The 20,368-nt window shown below is 41.4% G+C and overlaps 1 protein-coding gene across 4 annotated transcripts in view; it reads right to left on the bottom strand.

Annotated features, from left to right (window-relative positions):
* Positions 1-20,368, bottom strand: part of DOCK4 (dedicator of cytokinesis 4) — a 409,713-nt gene that overhangs the window by 196,490 nt on the left and 192,855 nt on the right. For all 4 annotated transcript variants that reach the window (XM_045792824.2, XM_045792826.2, XM_045792825.2 and 1 more), the window contains exons 6-8: positions 19,627-19,775; positions 13,981-14,065; positions 6,982-7,133 (exon numbers count right to left, since the gene is read on the bottom strand). In XM_045792824.2, the coding sequence (XP_045648780.1) occupies positions 6,982-7,133; positions 13,981-14,065; positions 19,627-19,775 (386 nt within the window). The remainder of the gene's footprint in view (positions 1-6,981; positions 7,134-13,980; positions 14,066-19,626; positions 19,776-20,368) is intronic.

The following is a 20,368-nucleotide window of genomic DNA, read 5'->3' as shown; positions in this document are numbered from 1 at the left end:
TACTCCTGCTCAGTGTCCGCTCACCAGGCTCCTGTGAATCACTTTCAGTCCCCAATTTATTCTCTCTTTTGCTCTCCAATGACAGATCTTGTTTCCCAGCCTTATCTGTACTAGATCAAGACCACGAACCCAGTGTTTCCATCTCAACATTTTCTGTCCATTTCACTGGCCTCACCTCCCTTCCTCCCACATTAGAAGCAGCAGCATTCGTCTCAAAGTAGATGCCTTCCCTTGCAGCCTGGCTCCCTTCCGCCATTTGCTCCAGGATTTGCCTCTGAATCTCCAGTAAGGTCTCAGACTGCTGGGACACAACAGATACTCCTATGAAACCTGTGTAATGAGTGAATCAATGAACAAGTGAATGGTATGCCTTTCACAGAACTGCTGCCTTTCTTCACTTTTGAGAGGGCAAACCTGCACTAACTCAGAAATTCTGGGAAGCTGGTCCTAATAAAGACAGAGGATTCTGCTTGACATATAAGGTACGTCCTCTCACAGAATCTTTATTCGTCTTCTAAAAGCTGCTATTTTGCTTTATATATAAGTCAAAGTTTATGCTTTAAAGGTAATGTTATGAAGTACATGTTATAAAATACTGAATATCCTAGACCTTAGGAAAACATCCCTCTCAAGTTTTGTCAAATCCGTTTTCAAGGATATTACTGTCAGTTTATATAAACCCAGGAATATTATTACAGGCGGAATGGGTCCAAGACCATCCATGCGACTAGCGCCTAGACCAGACTAATAAACTAGTCTTCCTTATTGCTTTTTGCCTATGTGCATAAAACATTTGAAGCAGGTAACTCATTAACCATACACACTAAACTGCTCGAAGTTAAACCAAGAACCCATATACCTACCACAGAGAATCCACGACCATTAAATTTTGTCACACTAGCCACCTATCCCTTTATTCTGACTTTTTCATTTTTTTCCCTTCTTGTTGCTGAAGTATTTTAAAGCAAATCATACCCCTGATGCCATTTGAGCTGTTTACTAGTAAGTCTCTATGAATCTTACCTAACTATAATAACATGTACTTTAAAAAACAACAATAATTCCTTGCAAAATATAAGAATTCAAGACCAGATACTATTTATCATTTCTGGTTATGTTAAAGTACATTTCCTATTTGGGTTTTTGAAAATTATAATCTTTATAGCTACCATTTACTGACCAATTACTGGCGTCGAGCATTACACTACAAAGTATATCCATTTAATCCTCAAATAATCCCGAGAGGAGAGTGCTATTATCATCTTCACGTAGTAGATAATTAACAGCCATAAGAAAAATGAATTAACTCACCCCGGCCGATTCAGCTACTGAATTAAAAAAAAAAAAAAAAAAAACAACCCCAGATTTGAACCCTCTGACACAAGAGCTGGGCCAGTTATAAACCATACAGTGGTGCCTGGACCAGATACAGGAAGATACGTCTTGAAGATGGAGATACATTCAGACATACTTCATAGTTCTCTATGAATTCACATTAAAAAAACCTCTGCCCTACCAATAATATTCACTACTTATCTTTTTCATAAATGACAGAATTAGGATGATATACTAAAAAAGAAGGTGATTGTGGGCAACATAAAATTTACATGGAAATGAGGCATTTCAAGGAAAATGAGTTTGTATGTATTTCCTACCGTGTAAGAAAAATACATAACTTCAGGAAAGAATGTGAATAAGGTACCGGCAGAAAATAAATTTTATCTGAATTTAACTACTAGGAAAAGACTTTTGGAACTGGATCACCAGAATAAGACTTTCCAGGAATACTACCCTGCTGCTCTTTTCTCAAATAAAAGCCCGTGCCAGCAGCGAGCCCTGTACGGAACTAAGTACCCATTTGTGGCACTTAGGTCCTATTAAATAAATTCTCTGATGAGAATGAAATACAGTAATAGATAGGTCATGAAACAAATTTACAGCTTTAATTAATGAAGCCTTAGAATACATCAGTAAACAAAGTAATGAAAGTTATAAGGGAAGTAGTCAGCCAGTGCACGATATCATTTTCATTGGCCCGTATAATTTACAGTCGGCTGTGGAGTAACTGACACAGATCCGCACGGGGAAGACAGGAGTGAGTGCACACATGCAGAGCGGTACGGCCTATGGAAACAGAAACACCAGGAGCATTTCTGCCCCAAACTGTTCAACAGCCAATTTTAAATGCAAGCCAAAGGAGACATTTGTAGCATATAATGTTAACCAGTTTGATTTCTTTATATATATATTTTAAAAAACCTCCCGATATTCCCAATCCTATAGCTCAGTTTATGCACATCCACACCCTTCCCCAGCCTTGTCCTTTCTCTGGCCCCTGGCTCATCGCCCACCTGCAGTCTGAAGCCCATTTCCTGATGCCTCTGAAGGAACACTGACCTACCAAAGACATCCCCTCTCCTCTGAGTGCAGCCTCTCCTTTGTTACTTGATCTTTCCTGTCAAGAAGCTCATTTTCTCTCCCACTCCGGTTTCTTAAAAAAAAAATTAAAAAAGCCCTCAACAGACCCCTTACCACACACTGGTGAGTAAAACTTGGTTGAGGAAGGAAACAGGATACGATAAATACTGAAGATGAGGAGAATGGGTATAGAAAAGTGATTCAGAGTACTGACTCCTGATGAGGCTGCAAGTTAAAATACCAGCCACACGACATACCAGCTGTGTCACCTATTAATTTCTCTGTGCCTCAGTTTCCCCATCCATAAAAAATGGGGATAGCAATAGTACCTACCTCATAGGGTTGTTACAAGGGATAAATAAGTAAATATTTTTAAAAGAGCTTAGAACAGTGCCTGGCACACCATAAGCATTATATAAGTGCTTTGTTAAATAAATAGAACAGAAAAGAAGAAAATAAAACAAAATAAAATTATGGATGATATCTAGGGAAATGGCTGCCTGACTTTTCCAGCTATACCCTTGTAGACTGGGGAAGTTACAAACTTTCAACCAGATAGATGTTCTCTAAAACCACTTTACTCATATAAAATGTAATTTATCAAACTCATTTTTCTACTAATTATGTAAATGTCAAGACTGAACAAAACTCAAAGAAATCAAAGTATGTTACATTTGCTGATAGTTGAGTCCAATGTAGCTTTATCTGCAGGGGTCTGGGCTGGTGCTGTTACACAAGCAACTGAGGAAGGTAAGCTGGGAAAGGAGGACAGGGCAGGTGCGTGTGAGCAAGATGGTGTCAGAGGCTGACGAAGTCTTTGCGATTACTTACAGCAAGACTTGTCTTACAGCAGAGGCCTACCATTCAGGGGCAGCTTCGGGTAGCAATTGTTTTGAGATAAAATTAATGGGCTTTCTAAGTATGGCCCAACTTCAGTGACAATTTAAGTTTTTTGCTGCAAAACGTACCCTTCCTGGTACTGAGGAGATGCATGTGGGTCATTGTTCCACTGAGCGGACCAGAAGGGAACAATTCTCATATGTTTGTCTCCTTTCGCATTTGCCATCTCCAAGTACTGCTGAGACATTTATCGCCGGCACACAGTAAGAGTCAATGCTACTTTGCTTTTCTTAAGGTTTTTGAGAAGGACTCAATTCAGAAAACCAATTTCTACAGCAGAGTATTTCTGAGGCCCTATGTTAGCTTTAGTATTATCATTATCAATAATTTATAACAACTTATTATTAAGACTATCAGTCTCTGAAGTTCTAACTCTGGCCAGTAAAATCCTGCTTGACTATGCAAACTTTCTGTGCCTCGGTTTCTTCACCTGTAATATTAGTGCTGATAATATTTTTAAAGCATTTAGAAGGAAGTCTGGAAAATGGTTAGTGCTCAGTAAATGTTGGCTGTTTGCTTCTTAGAGGAGGAAATTAAAAAAAAAAAAAAGTCCCAACCAGTTGTCTGCCTTGTGGGAGGAACAAACATCTACCTGGACAAGGTAACTTCCTGTGATTAATGGTCAGGATAAATGCTATAAATATTATACTTAGAATGTGTTTTATTTTTTGTATATTATGGCACTCACGATCTTCCTTAACAACATGAGCATTCACTGAAATATACCACCTTTTGTCTACAGATTTGCATTCTTTGGACTGGACTTGGAACTGAGAAAAAGAAAAAATCAAATGATCCAGTTTCCTCAACAAAGGAATTACAAGAAAATTTAAGAGGGAAAGAGGGAGGGAAACTGTAGCTGAAAAATGACTTGCGAAACTCAATCAACCAGCCGTAATATATGGGCTTGATCTGGATCTTACAAATTATAAATTCTTTATCTGGGATTCCAGATAAGGAATTTGTAAAATTATGTGAGTCAATATGGGAAAACTGAAGCCTGGCTGGAGATGGATACTTGATCATAAGGGAATATTAATTTATTAGGTAGTAATTTCTTTGCAATTCCTCTTTTTAGGGATATACCCCAAAATATTTACATTTGAAAGTAGGATGTCTGGTATTTGCGTCCAAATAATCTGGGGGCAAGGAGGAGGACTGGAAAGTTGTGTGGTTAAAACAAGACCAGGTCTGAGCTGATCACTGTTGAAGCTGGAGGCAGGTACATGAGGCTTTATGATACTATTCTACCTTTTCACACATCCGAAATTTTCTTAAAAAAAAAAAAAAAGAGTTTAAAAAAGAAATGCAAGGTGATTTTACAATACCCATGCATCCCACACTGTTGGGCCTAAGACGAAACACAATGTCTCAAAATCATATCTTACCTTTATAATACCCTTTTCTGAGAAGATGCAAATACTTAAATACTTTACATTCATGAGCTATACTGGGAGCAACGAGGGAAGCCAGACCTGTCACCAGTTTCAAGATGAATGAAAAGACAGAGGCAAGTGAAGGGCTCAGGGCAGCAGCGGTCAACTGCGAAGACCAGAATCAAGTCCAGCCTCCAGATCTGTGCATTCTAAGGCCCTTTCAAAAGGTAATGGAGACACATCCCCGTGCCATCAATGGAACCAAAGCTACTCACAGCAAGGTTTTGAAAACTCCCTAAAAGAATAATCACTGTGCTGCCCAAGGTCTCAGAAAGTCAAGAAAAGAAATCTGAGACTGTTCCACCACGTCCTAAGCATATATATTCATTCTTACTTATTCTTTTGCTGATTATCTTTAGGGTGATTATGGGTGTAGAAGCAGTGAAGAAGGATTTAGGCTTGATTTCTTCTAGGGTATTACATATCAGGGGGATTATCAGAGGAGTGTGTGTGACAGAGGCAAGGGGGAGGGGAAATGAAGGAAAGGGGGAGGGACAAGGCAGAGGCAGGCACATATGGGAGCCCAACCATGGCACAGAGCAGGAAAAAGGTCCAGCTCCTGGTCTGAACTTGGCGGCCACAACAACATATTTTGGGGCTCCTGCACCCAGGTTATTTTCCTACTTTTACCAAGTACATAGGAATAAAACAAGGGGAACTCTGTTGATTAAAACCTAAAGGGTGTTTTAGGAAATTTCAAAATATTTATAACAAGACAAAACTAAGAGTGCAGCTAATATTAATCCTAAATTAACATATTCCTGTAGTGATGCCGTGTGAACATTAGTGGCAAAGGGGAACTGTTAGTCTTCAAAACCTTAGCTTAACAGGAATGAGCAGAAGATGACCTCATTTCTCCCTTTTACTTTTCCTATAGTTTGTTAAATATTTTAGAGGCAACATTATTATATAGACAATGTTATGAGGAATTTTTGTTAAACTACCTGGAAACCAAGCTCTCTAAGACACACTTCAATATGTTAGCAAGTATTATCTCTAAATAATCTCTCACATTTCTAAAGCAAGTGCTAAGCTGCACTTTGGATCTGTTTTTCAAGCCTTTATTTTCTTCCCTTTTTAGCACTGCCGGTTTATGTTTCTACCTTACTGATTCATTTTCTTCAAAAGTGTATAAAGCAGATTTTGAAATTATTATCATTGTTATTTACACATCTCATAAATTCTGTCCTTGCTACCCAAAAATACCACCTTTAAATTCTATGGATTCAATCCACTGTCAAGAGCAGAAAGCATTCTTACTCGTAGGTTATAATTAACACATAAATTAACTCACCAAAGCTTTTATGGCTATAAGTGTATTAAAAATAAACTTCACATATATTTCTTAGAAAAAAAAATTTTTTTGCCAGGAGAGAAGTACTCCAGAATTACTTTGTGTTTATAAAACAATATCTGTGGTTCAGAGTTGCTTAAAACCGTTGGTATTTTAATAAGCATCATTTTTTAAAACACGGTAAAGTTGGGTCATTATGCGTGATTTGCGTGATGCAATTTTAATTCTAAATTTAAATTTTTTAATGTAAAAGGTGGTATGCATTATGTTCAACTTTAAAACAAATACAAAACAACTTGAAACACAAAGAAGTCTCAACAAGAGTAGAGGCTTTTGAGTAACAACCAAAACATTCACTACAGGATTTTCCTAAATATTAAAAACTTGCCCAAGAGAAGACTCAGAACTGAGAAAGAAAAAAAAAAAAAAAAAGTGAAACTGTGTATCATTTCACAGCTCTGAAACTCTAATGGGAAGGTTTCCAAGTACTTATCCCTCTCCTGATATTCCCTGATGCAGAGAGGGTAAAAATAATGCAACTGTTTACTGCAAATTTGAAAAATACAATGTGTTGACCTTGATAAGCAAACCAACTTTGGGCTTTAGAAATATTATGTCTCCCTTGTATTATCAATACAAAGTAACTCAAACAACAGACCTGAGATCAATGCCGTACTTTCATTTAGTAATAATTATCATGGTTCTACACCCCTTTTGAGTTTTTCAAAGAACTTCTGTATGCATCACCCCGTCTCACATTTGTGGGGACCTCCAGGGGGTAGGCAGTTTAGAAATGCACATAGTTCTACAAATGAGAAAACTGCAGCTCACAGAGGAAAAGTATACAAGGTCATATATCCCAAAGCTTGCCAATTACAAATGCTCACCATTCCAACATCAAGAAATTCCAGTCATGTTTCCATATGCAGTTACCTGATTGGTCGGTTCTCTTTACTGTCAAAGAGTGAGAAGATGACCTCGAGCTCCTCCCCCAGGTTGGAACACATGAGGCTCTTCATCTGCACAAAGAGGTGGTGATTGCTGGCCTGCACTGGGGTATCTTTCTTCCGATGTCGGTGCTCCATCTGAATAACAGCCCCCAACAAAAACATGATCAGCACGGACCGAAAAAAACAATGTGATCCTACAAACTAGTTAGCTATGGTATGATTATGATGTCCTGTGGTATCTTCTTGTTTCCTGTGGATTTGGCATCTGGTTGGATGTTACATTCCAAATTTTCTTCCAACTTCTAAAATAAGAAACCATGAGGTTTGCAGACCACCAAGGAATCTTGCTTTAAGAATTTAGTTTGCTCTATCTATCTATCTATCTATCTATCTATCTATCTATCTATCTTTTAAAGGAGAGCTGGGGGGAGAGGGAGAGAGTGAATCTTAAGCAGGTTCCATGCCCAGCACAGAGCCTAACGTGGGGCTCCATCTCACGACCCTGAGATCATGACCTGAGCTGAAATCAAGAGTCAGATGCTTAACCACGAACCCCCCAGGCACCCCAAGAATTTGGTTTTAAATCATTAATGTTGAAATGATACCAACTTGCTCAGTAGATTCAGGCAGCACGAAGTTCAAAAGATTCTACTGTTCCCTTATCAACATCCAGGGTGAGAACAAATTATTAGTCATCTTTAAAAAACCAGACTAAATTGTATCTGGTCATTGCACAACGCAGCTATGATTTCACATTTTTCATAATTAAAAGTCCTTCTAAAGTGCACTAAAGTGCTAAATTATGGTAGTTTTCTGAGACACGCTGTGGTAAGTGATATTGAATCATGAGAGCAAGAACATGTTTCTCACTTGCCATGGAGCTACAGGGAGGCAGACTGGGGAGGCCGGTGAGGTGGCTAAGGGGAGGAACGGCATCCGTGTCCACGTCTGGTCTCCGCCTAGCGCAGGCTACACTTGGGAGGCACGACCAGAAGCGAGCATTAACACAGGCTGAAGGAGGAAAGGAATCCCCAATAGTTCCAGGGTGAAGAGAACATGGGGGTGATCAGTCAGGCAACACACACTTGTGAAGTGTCTATTATGTGCCAAGCGGTGGGAATGCACTGATGAGCAAAACCAGAAACAGCCCCTACCTTCACGGATCTTATCTACCAGGGCGAGCAGACATCAACAAAATCATCCCACGTACAGATGGGAACCCGCAACTGTGACAAATGGATGGGAAGAACCAGGTTATCATGAGGATCTGTAAGGATGCGATCTGACTTGGGTCTGGGCAGTCACAGCAGGCGTGCTGAGAAAGTGACACTATGGCCAACAGCCAAAGAGGGAGCAGGAACAATGAACCACCTAGGACAGTGCTTCTCAAACTGCGCGCAGGAAAAACCAAGTTGTTCTTCCCCCTAAACTACTATAGGCAGACATTTCCATAACATACAGTAAAAATGTCACGGTAATGTTAGAACGTTACGAAGGTTTCTAAACTTTACTCACCATTTTTGCACGTGGACCAGTTACAAACAGTTCATAGTCCACCTAGTTCTTGGACCACCTTCAAGGAGAACTGATTCAGGGTAAGAGCACAGGGAAAACACATACAGAGGACTGTGTATTCCCAGAACGGGTGCTAAGAATATGGAGGATTTTTGCTTTCCTAACACAGATTACTAATGGCCACCTCTTTTGGCTCACCTGACAATTAAAAAAAAAAAAAAAAAAAAAAAAAAAGCTCAGGAATTAATTCCACAGTAACAGGGTAATATCCTTTGCTTAGGGGTAAGGCACATAACCCTGTTTCTACATTAAACATCTTTTTATGTTTCTTATTTCAACAATTCCTGAGTAACCAACATTTGAAAAGAAAAAAACACCACCTAAATTTACAGTTGTGAATGCAACACGATGAGATTGCCAGAATTGTTTCATCTTTTAGTTTTCATTTGAACTACTCGAAAAGCAAACAGTTAAAAATGCAATTAAGCAAATGCATCTGTAATCACTGTATACTCAACAGGTACAATGGTCATCTCTCTGCAAACGTGAAGAGTACCCTTTCTTGTAAAGTGCGCCTCAGCACTGTGTTAAGTTAGTGATAATTGCTAGACAAAGCTTCCTGCAGAGAAATAGTCTAACCATAGGGGGAAAAAGCATAATTCTGCTTGTCTTCTGAGAAGGTTGCTCTATTTTGTGCTTTTAAAATTCTTTTTTACCAAAGCAATAGAAGCATCATACGTTCATAAAACTACATCTCTTTAACTCACAAAGAAGTTTTTATTTTCTGGAAACGCTAACTTATTTATTGATACACTTAGAAGTTTCAGGTAACACAGCATAAAGTACTATGAAGAAATGAATGACTACCAAGGACTAGAGTGGGAAAAACAGGTATAAAAGCCTCAAGGAGGCATCTGGTCTTTATTTCACACATGTGCAAAGTTCTTAGCATCAGTCATGATATTCACTAAAAACGGAGAAAAAAAAAAATTAGCTCCTTTACTCATGCAAGGAATTCAATATATCTAGATCAGTGGTTCTCAACCTTGGCTGCACTTGAGAATCACCAGGAGAGCTTTTAAAAAATACTTATGCCCAGGACCTATCCCAGAACAATTAAATTAGAATTTCTAGGGGATGGGGGTCCAGACAGTGATAGTTTTAAAAGCTCCCCAGGTGATTCTAATGTGCAATGAGGGTTGAAAACTATTGATTGAGATCATATGCAAAGACATGCAAATCAAAGCCGACTGAAAAATGCATTGTTGTGTCTTCTGTACAATTACTGCCTTGGAACCTTGGGTCTTTGCACGTGTGCCTGTCCTAAGCCTGCTTGCTTCTACCCTGATGACGCACAAGTGACATAAGTCATCACAAGTGGCACTGAAATCCCTCCTTCCCTCACCCACCATTCTTCCAGGTTTGGAAAAGATGTGGACATAAGTAGGTTATGACGACTTGTTTATCTCCTGGTAACTCACTAGTACGGGGAACTGCTAAAAATATCTCTGTGAAAATATTATAAAAACAAAATTAAAAAGGCATGTTCACACTTCAAGGGCTATAATTTGGTAGTTATAACAAACAGACAAAAATCCATCTGTGAAATAAATTATGGTTACAAAGGCACATACCAGCCACTCTAAACATGCTTATAGTTTAACTAGACCTTTGATTAGGAAAAGAAACATTCATTCCAAAGATTTATTGAAGGGATGCAAATGTTTAATCCTCATATAATGTATAAATTACTGGGTGGATTGCCTATACCATGGTTTTTCAACTTCAGCACTACTGATAACTTGGGCTGGATATTTCTTTGTTGTGGGGGCTTCCGTGGGATTTGTAGGACGCTTCACAGCTTTCTCTGGCTTCTATGCACCAGACCCAGTAGCACCCCTCCCCACCCCCATCCACCCCACTCCCAATTGTGACAACCAAAAACGTCTTCAGACATTGCCAAATGTCCCCTGCTCTCTGTTTAAGAACCTCTGGTCCACTCACTAAAGATCACAAAGCAAGAAGTTAACATGATCTTATAAAACCAAGAAACGTTCATGAAAAGATACTCTGTATGCACAGATAAACAGAGAATCTAGCTAAGGCTCTCTTTATTTATAGGAGGATTGGGATCTGGCCTTTGGCAGAAAACCAAACGTTCCAAGTGGACATATGTTAACACTGTGAGGTTTAGCACGTTTTACTGCTTAGGTGAACGTAATTAGGTGAGAAAGATCTGCTAACAGGGCTATCCAAAACCTAAAGCAAGGCTTTTTTTCTTCTAATGATGCAGTATGGATTTAGGAAGGCACAAACGTTTGTGTTTCAAATAGGACATGGAGAAGACATAGTAAAAACAAAAACAAAAACAAAAAACAAGTGGCAACAAACAATCAAACATCCTCTACTGGGGCATGCATGCCACGGCCCTTGATCCGGAAGAGACGATAAACACCAAACACCACCAGCACCACCACCACCAACAGCAGCAGCAGCAGCAGCAAGGGATTGGCCGCGGTGCCTGTGAACTCCCCCTGGTGAAGTCAATATAGTCAGTCACTCTTATGTTGCCCAGAGGAAAAGACCAGAGCGACGGACAATCTGATTATTGCTAGGCCAGGGTATAAACAGAGTCCTGCCTCACAGATAACAGGTCCATCTGAAGCTTATAATTTGGGTTTTTCTTGGGCTACTGTCTTTGCTTTATAAAGAGTAAAATACAACCACTACCAGGAGAAATTAAATTTTCACAGAAAATCACGAATGAAGACTTTGGGCTAGGAGTTGAGCTGTAAAAATGGAAACCAGCCCGGACTGGCAGTCACTGCTCATCAGCGGCAGTCTCCTGCACCAGGGGCAGCCACCGCTCCGCAATCAGCCCACATGAGCCCCCAGAAGCATATCAACGCAGCGCTCCCAGCGGCCATCACTAACAAATGAGAATGTTGAAAAAGATGGAATCAATTTGCTATCCCATACAGGACATTAGGCGAATAGAACAAAGATCAAATCACACGCATACAAAAATCAAACTAGAAAAACTAAAATATATTTGTGTCAGACACTGTTGGTGGCTTACCAAGTATATGCCACCCCTAGCTAGGTACGGGGGGTGACTATGTCCTTGCCAATGAAATATAACTGCAAATGTTGTGTGGAATTTCTAGCAAAGCTCTTTCAAGCGTTGAACTAAGAACCTTTCTCCTTCCTACTGCTGGAGAGCAGATGTGATGGCTAGAATTCTTGCAGCTGAATCGAACTTGCAAGTATCCTTGATGATGGAAGCCACGTACCATTTGGCAGAAAAATAAGACCCTGTATCTCTTTTGACACCATGAAACCACACACAAGCCCAGAACTTCCTGCCTCCTGGCTTGCATACTGTGAGAAAGAGATAAATTTCTATCACGTCTAAGCTTCTACTGTTTATTTCATTGAACACAGCCAGATCTAATCTTAAGATTTAGCATATAAGGTACCGATTATTCTTGCCACTTGCCTCTCTAACAAGGATGAAGTAAAGGTGAGCAAGGAATGAAAATCAACCGAATGCTCGGGTGCTCTGCAAACATTAACTGTCAACGAAAGCTCATTTACATGCATTTCTTATTTAATCTTCCTAACAAACATGGTAAGAATTATTTCCTTACTTAACAGAGGAAGAAATTGAAGCTCTGAGAGACTAAGCGAAAAGCACAAGGCCACAGACCTGAGAAAAGGGAATTCAAATCTAGTTTTTTGGATCTATACCCATGGTCTTTTCATAATACCATGATGACCTCAAAAACACTGAGTGATTGCTTATTAAGTGCGAAGCACTGTACGAGATTATCTCGGGCATGACAGAGGAAGTATAAGACAGTGCCTACCCTGCAGAAACTTCCAATCAAAGGAGATTAAAACAGCGAGAGACAAATTTGATGCTCACTGAGTTAAATGAAGTAACTGCAACAAAGGTGCTCCACCAGAGGATGTGACCCGCATGTTCGATTTTATTTGTTATACATGGGAAGAGTTAGGAATAACTTGAATTAGAAATACTCTTACTTTGCTTCCTTCGTCCTTCTCTGCTTCCCTCCAACTGACATCTAACTGTGGTTTCGCTAGGTGCCCAATATTCTACTTAGCCCTGATGCCACAAAGATATGCCACATGAAACATCACTCTCAAGCTCAATGAGAAGGAAATTCTCTACAAAAAGCAGAATTCCAACTGATATAATAAGGTGTAGACAGATACTCTGAACAGATCAGCGACTAAGGAAAAAAACTGAAAGTGGTAGAACTGCTTTCTAAAAATCAGACATAATCTCCTGGGCCTACTGATGATTTGCCTCCCACATTTCTCAGATCCAGATCATCTCAGGGCAAGAATATCCCACTATTCTATGAAGACTATTGAACACTTGGGAAGCTATCCAAAAGAGGCAGGATCTTCCAAAGAGTCTACTGTTTACCATAGGCGCTGTTCCTTTGAACATTATAGTAAGATGCACATGAAACCGTATCAAAGTAAAATTACTCTGGTGTAATGGCCTTTGAAAACCGTTTCCAGCCACAGTCTTCTTTGATTTGGGGTTTTAAAAGACCTTAGTTAATATCAGGAAATTAGATAATTTTTGTACAAGTATTAAGAAAATAAGGCTAGGGGTGCCTGGGTGGGTCGGTCAGTTAAGCATCTGCCTTTGGCTCATGTCACTATCCCAGGGTCCTGGGATCGAGCCCTGCATCGGGCTCTCTGCTCAGCAGGGAGCCTGCTTCTCCATCTCCCTCTGCCTGCAGCTCTGCCTACTTGTGCTCTTGCTCGCTCTCTCTCTCGCTAATGAATAAACAAAATCTTTAAAAAAATTAAAGAATACAAGGCTAAATACATGGCAGATTGGACCAGATTTAACTTATCATGTAACTAGAAAAAACTCAAGTCATAGGTGATGGGCAATATGATCAAATATCTTAGAATTATTAACAGACTTCAGCACTTAGGATGGAGTAGGTCTAGGAGGGGTGGGGTAAGACCAGCAGTTGGAGACAATGGAGGAGACACTTTCAGTGGATTTTGTATATAGTGGTAATGGGGGCAGGGAGTGGGGGTAACATGCTGGGGAAGAATAGCTGGATATTGTTAGCCCCAACACTGTCCTGGAACACAATAGATAAATACGTATGATTTGTGGGCATTTCACTAAACAAAATGTACAAAGATGTGCAAAAGAACTTAAAACTTCTTTGGATTTACTTCCTAGTATCTAAGACTTGAGAGCTCAGTAGAGCACATCACATCCTTCTGGAACAGGTAAAGTGCCTCGGTTTTTTACTTGGGGCATGGTCACCTCAGCTCTCAATTCTTTTTACTTGCTCCAAATTAAACTTGGAACATCCTGTTCTTACAAAATGAATCAAGTATGAAGAGCGCCATGGAAACCATAAAATTAGCAGTGAGGCTGAGAGCCAAGGTTTCTTGTACCTACCAATCGGTAGAGCTCGGTAATGCTGATGTCCTCCGGATCCACCATTGCGTACTCTTTCCTAGGCACCAGGTCCAGTCCCAGTTGTCTAGAAAACACGTGGCAAAAGTTTGGGGAAAAAGTCACTTCTACAGACTATATTAAAGATCAATATTTTTACTGTGTCACCTCGAAATTAGATATGTCCCCCAGCATCCTTCTTTCACTCCTATTTTCTGCCTTGTATTAACTGGTTACCACATTTGGAGTAGCCAACATAACTAGGCTGGACACTGGCCATAACTTGAGAAAGATGACAAAGGCAGGTAAATTGAGGGGATGGGCAGGCACTGTGAGTGGAGGGCCCCTGCCACTGGAGGACCCAAGAACTATCACCACAGAAACCCTTCCATTTTGGACTGAGGTAGAAATAAGAGCAAGACGTAATTTTATTCTAGAAATCAAAGTTGAGAAGAGGGAAGTTTGGCCTGTAGGATTTGACCTACCACTAAAAGACCTAGTTATATCCACAGCGAACACATTTCTAATGTGAATCCCTGGCAACACGTGTGTAGTCCTCAGTCGTAGAGAGTTCTGGGGTCAGTCATTAGGAGAAACTCAGGAATGGCAGGGGAGAGAAATTAAGGCAGCACAGTTTTAGGCCTGGGGCAGCGAAACGGTTTCACCTCTTGTGTCAGACTGACATGACTGACATGTGGCTTACCGTGCAGAGAAGTGTTCTAAGGTTATACATCCAGCCTCAGTGGGACTGATTTGTGAGGTCCTACCACAGACAGAGGAAAATCAGTGCAATTGCCACTTCGCCTCTAGTGACCTTGGTGACATCCTCCACTCCAGGGAGCCCACTTGACTACAATGGTATCAATGTTGTATCATTCTATTCATCTCCTGAACCTTCCAGAACCACCCCAAACTTGCCACGATGTCTTTGTGATGCCCTGTAGATCAAGGCCAAGACACTGTTTCTCTCCCATACTCCCCTCAGTTACCCCGTTCCAGGTCTCACTATAATTCTCTGATGGTAATTTTTTCTGTGTCCCTTTCACATTCTTTTCTAACACAGAAGCCTTCTGCCATGGCATTTCCAGTTATAAAACCACAGCTTTCTCACTTGCATATTAAAAAAAAAATCCTAAAATTCTGGACCCTCCTCCAAACTTCATTAGAGGTTTCATAAGTAGAATTTATTAATTTGACACTTATTTCAAGCCGGGCACTGACCCAGCCACCCTGAGCGACAGTTGTTCTTTTTTTTTTTTTAAAGATTTTATTTATTTATTCGACAGAGATAGAGACAGCCAGCGAGAGAGGGAACACAAGCAGGGGGAGTGGGAGAGGAAGAAGCAGGCTCATAGCGGAGGAGCCTGATGTGGGGCTCGATCCCATAACGCCAGGATCACGCCCTGAGCCGAAGTCAGACGCTTAACCGCTGTGCCACCCAGGCGCCCCGACAATTGTTCTTAAGAAGATTACACGTCTGTGACTTTCTTAATGGCAGTAGTTGTCTCTGACATGATAAGGCTCTTAATTTTCAATTATGTTTCTCTTTGAGAAAACTTAAAAATCACACTCCCATTCTCTATTTTTGTTGAACTTTCAAATCGCAAACACTACTGTGATTTGTTCTCAAAATATTCATGTCTCCCTGTTATGGACTGAATGTGTCCTCTCAAAATGTTTACATAGAAGCCCAATATGGCCAACCCCATCATGACGATATTTGAAGACAGGGACTATAATAAGGTAATACAGGTTACGTGAGGTCATAAGCATGGGGCCCTAATCCAATAGAACTGGTGTTCTTATAAGAAGAAGAATAGACCCCAGAGATTTCTTGATCTCCACGCAGGCACAGAGGAAAGGTCATGTGAGGACACGGCAAGAAGGCGGCTGTCTGCAAGCCAGCAAGAGAGCCCTCACCAAAAAACTGAATTTGCTGGTACTTTCATCATGGACTTCTAGCTTCCAGAACTGTGAGAAAATAAATGTGTTGTTTAAGCCACCCACTCCATGGTATTCTGTTGTGGCAACCCTAGCAGATTAATACATCCCCCTTGGTACACCTCACCAGGGATTCTGATAGTGTCTGTTCCCCATTCTCTGCCCCCTCCCAAGAGAGAACCACTGCACTATAATGTAAGACATCATGTGACACCTGGTCAGTATTGTTGAGGAAAGACTATTTAGCAAAGGAAAGAGGATATATAACCACACATGAATCATGACACTGACCTTATCCACAGTTCCTTCTATGAGAAGCTGTCCTACACTGGGACGCATGAGGAATTGCTGAGGCAGTCTGGTCATCTGACCATCTCCCCTTCCTGAGCCACAACTGACTGGCCCACAGATAGGGACCTAACCTAAGGACAAATAATCCATGAACTGGCCAATAGCTTATGAGTGGCTGGTAGAAAATGCTCGGTCCAAACAGGAATAATGGATTTTGGCTTTCAATGAGATTCCTTCTTTGGGAATTTGGACCTAAAAAGTCAGAGCATCAGCCATATGGCACAAGGAAGAAAAGACACATGATGGGCAACTGGTCTCCATCACTGCAGAATGAGTAAAGACCAACTCTAGCTGCACACGTTCTGGAGCAGGTGTGAAGTCCAGAAACCTCCCCGGCTTTGGGGCCCCAGGAGCCTTTAACTTGCAAATTAATCTCTCTCTCTCTCTCTCTCTCTCTCTCTCTCCCTCCTAAAACTTCAATTGTTCATGTCTGCTAGCTTCCCGAGTCCTAGCTGTATGAAGAGTTTCCTCTGTTTCGATTTTGTCTTGTTCATTCCTAGGTATATCCTTAGGATAACTCTGCCAGTGCTTGAGATTTTCCTAGCTCACAGAACAGGATCAGGGCAGTGCTTTAAGTCAGGAAGAAGAAATAAGTCAAAGTGAGAAAGGAGAAAATGCAAAGAGAGCTCTCAGAATACAGGGAACCAGAGCAGGGAGGGGAGGGGTAAGTTCTTTATCCTTTTAGTCACTGCACTGCTCTGGGACATCAGGAAAGAAGGATGAACAGATTCTCCTGTATGATCTTAGCAGGAAAGGTCAAAGGACAGCACAGAACTCTATGGGGAACAGAAACAGGTACCATTATTTTAACTCTGCGTGACTCCTCCAGGTGAGAATACTTCTTTTCAAGGCTCTGCTAAAGAACAAAACGAATAGCTCCTCTTCCTTTTCCTCCCAAGCTTCCCGCATGCAGAAGGCTTCTCTTTACCACTCTTCAGCAGTGTGATACACAACCTGAGACTTAATTTATGGTCATCCAGAGATCTACATGCAGGCAGATAATCTTGCAGGAAAATCTGATCTAGTTTAATATGCAAGAGAATTATCTGAATTTGCTTTCCATTTAGCACTATTCAATAAGAAAATGGATTTATACTTATAAGGATCTGGTAAACACACAATCTGTGTGCTGTAAGTTGATTTTAAGTAAGCGGTCAAAGAAAACAGAATGAGACCTCAGAAAATTCATGAATTTGAGGATGAGCTATATAAATTATATTGTTCATTTTCATGCATCAATGTTTTACCAACTTACCATAAATTAGCCACAGAACTGCCCAAAGTACAAGCTAGAACTTACATGAGTCAAAACTGAGTCATGATTCAGTCATAATTAATGTTTTTCTCTCTGTCATCATCTTCCTTCCTAAACTGAAAAAGTATCATTCTGCCTGCTCTATATTTCCAAGCTATTTTTGATAAGCTACTTCTTCCAACTTTCTTCCTATTTACAAACTAGTCTTTAACGAGTATCAGCATAAAGACTAAGAGCCAATATAATTCAGTGAAAACTCAGGGTTTTTTTTCAAAATGAAAAAGAAACACATGATAGACAGCATGTCCCTTTCAAACAGCCTTGAGATCCTGGCCTGCCTCATCTCACAGATCAAGACTGGAGGCTCAATACAAATGGTTGCCATGTTTTCTTTTTCAGGAAATGACTGTGTTTGGGCTCATACTGCCCTGGAGCTGAAACGGCCCATGAACCTCCTCCAGGTCAACGTACTCCTTCCACAGGTGAAGAAAGTGAAGTCAAGAAGGGCTCAGGAATTCACCTCCTGTCTTAAAAAAGAGCATTGCTAGTCCAATGTCCTGTTGCCATTTTACACCTATGGTTGGTTTTTTTTGTTTGTTTGTTTTTTGTTTTTGTTTGTTTTTTTATTCCCTATAGGAATCAATCTCATAGAGGTAAACAATTTAGGGCTACCACAGTGCTCATCTGTAAAAGCACGAATGGCACATCTTATTCAACAAAATAGCAGAAGTACTCGGGGTGAGCATGAGGCTTCAAATGTGTCAGTAGGTCCATGTGCTCATAGGTAGAGGTCACCTCTCAGCAGAATCAAAAGTGGCTTCTGAGAGAGTAACTTCCTGCGGTCAGAGGAAGCAGTGCTCTAGCTTCAAATTGGTTTTACCATATTCAGTAAGAGGCAAATTTATCTGTGGTGTAGGTCCTGCCATTTTCTCCTTTTCCGCTGGCTTTTCTTTTATTCTATAGCCCTAAGATCCTCTGAATGTCCAAATAGCCAATGGGGATTTGGAAGAGGAAAGGAAGGGAGGGTATGACCATGACCTTGAGGGACTTTTTAACTTCTTGCAACAAGCCTAGGATCATAGTCAAAGCTTATTCTAATTTCTCACCCCCATATTAGCATTCATTCTTAGTACAGTATCAGCCTTGATCAGAGCTTTAAGTGATGAGATTTACTAAAGTGCTTGGTGGTTATTTTAGATCAGTCATAGTTTTATGTAAGAGTAAATCTTGTCTGCTTTTTACTGAGTTCTCCCAAGCAGCTCCTCAAAGGGGCCAATATATACACACAGGCGGAATCAGGGCAATAATGAATGTCCCACCGGTGCACCTGTTTTAAGGCTTTTAATAGTTGGTGTTAGCATTAGTGTCTCCCTCCAGATTAGTCTGGTGACATAGTACCACGATACGGAAGGGGTATATATTAAAAGCAAATACACACGCCAAACCTAAAGCTTATTTTTAAATAAGACCTATTTAGCAGAAGCCCTATCTGGTTGATCCCTGTAAACATTTCATATTCTGTGAGCATGTGCACAGTGTCTGACCTCACAGTGCACTAGAGAACAAACAACATCCCGGTGCCCTCACCAGCCCCAGAGGATACAGTTCTCAGTTCCATCAATGACAGTCTTCCCTAAGCCGCAACAAGGATAAAACTGAAAAAGCCCCATCTGGTGTTTTCTGGAGATATTACTGTGCGGTGGCTCACACCTATGTGGCATCTGTCACCAGAGACCCCCCCCTCCACCCCCACCACCGCGATGGATGGTCCTCACTCATTGCCCCAGTACAGGCGGAGAGTGACACTCCCCCCCGCCCCCCACAGTGGATGGTCCTTACTCATTGGCCCAGTCCAGGAGAGGAGTGACACTCTCTCCCGCCCCCCACAGTGGATGGTCCTTACTCATTGGCCCAGTCCAGGAGGGGCGTGACACTCCCCCTGCCCCCCCCCCCACAGTGGATGGTCCTCACTCATTGGCCCAGTCCAGGCAAAATGTGACACTCCCCCCCCCCCCCCCCCCCCCGTGGATGGTACTCACTCATTGGCCCAGTCTAGGCGGGGCGTGACACTCGCCCCATCCCCCACAGTGGATGGTACTCACTCATTGCCCCAGTCCAGGCGGGCAGTAATGTGACGCTTCACATCCTTCATCCGGTCATGGGTCAGATGGCCCACGAGCACCTGCCGCCGCAGATCCAGGATTTCATTCATGATGTGCCACAGCCGGTGGAAGAGATCGCCTTCATTTCTCTGGGAAGTACACAGATGTGGAATCGGTGGTCAGTCCCCAGAGTGAGTTGCGAAGAAACCACGCAGGAAAGGGAAGGACCAGTCCAGCTTACCCTCCACGTGCTTGCCACTCTGTGGGCAGATTCTCTGTTAAGGGGTCCCTCTCCCCTCGTGCTCTCACATACACCCACTACTCTATACGCTCTCATCCAGTTTCACAACACTGCTCTCCAAGAATCCAACTGCACTTCTCAGACTCCCCCCAGAGTCCTCACTTCGCCTCCACACCCGGAGCTTACATACTCGGCCTCCTCTTTCACCTCAAATCCTCCTCTCTTAAGCTCCATCCAAATTCTATGTTCTTCAAGGCTCCATCTGAATTCCACCTCTGTCAAGAATCTTCCCTGGTAACTCTCACCCACATACTTTTCTCTCTTCTCTCGACAGTGGCTGCATACAATTAAGGCCAATTCAATGGCAAATGTTGTTTTCTAATTATTTCTTGCATGTTGGTCTTAATGCTTTACTGTTTTTCCTATCATAAGCTGGGCACGCAGAGGGCTCTCAAATTCATTCACTATTGCTATTCTCTGGTCACTGTTCAGACTTCTAGC

Source organism: Ursus americanus, chromosome 3 (genome assembly GCF_024610735.1).
Source record: "Ursus americanus isolate L20-20 chromosome 3, mUrsAme1.1.p, whole genome shotgun sequence".
NCBI classification, from domain to species: Eukaryota; Metazoa; Chordata; class Mammalia; order Carnivora; family Ursidae; genus Ursus; species Ursus americanus.
This window is presented reverse-complemented; position numbering and strand designations above follow the sequence as displayed.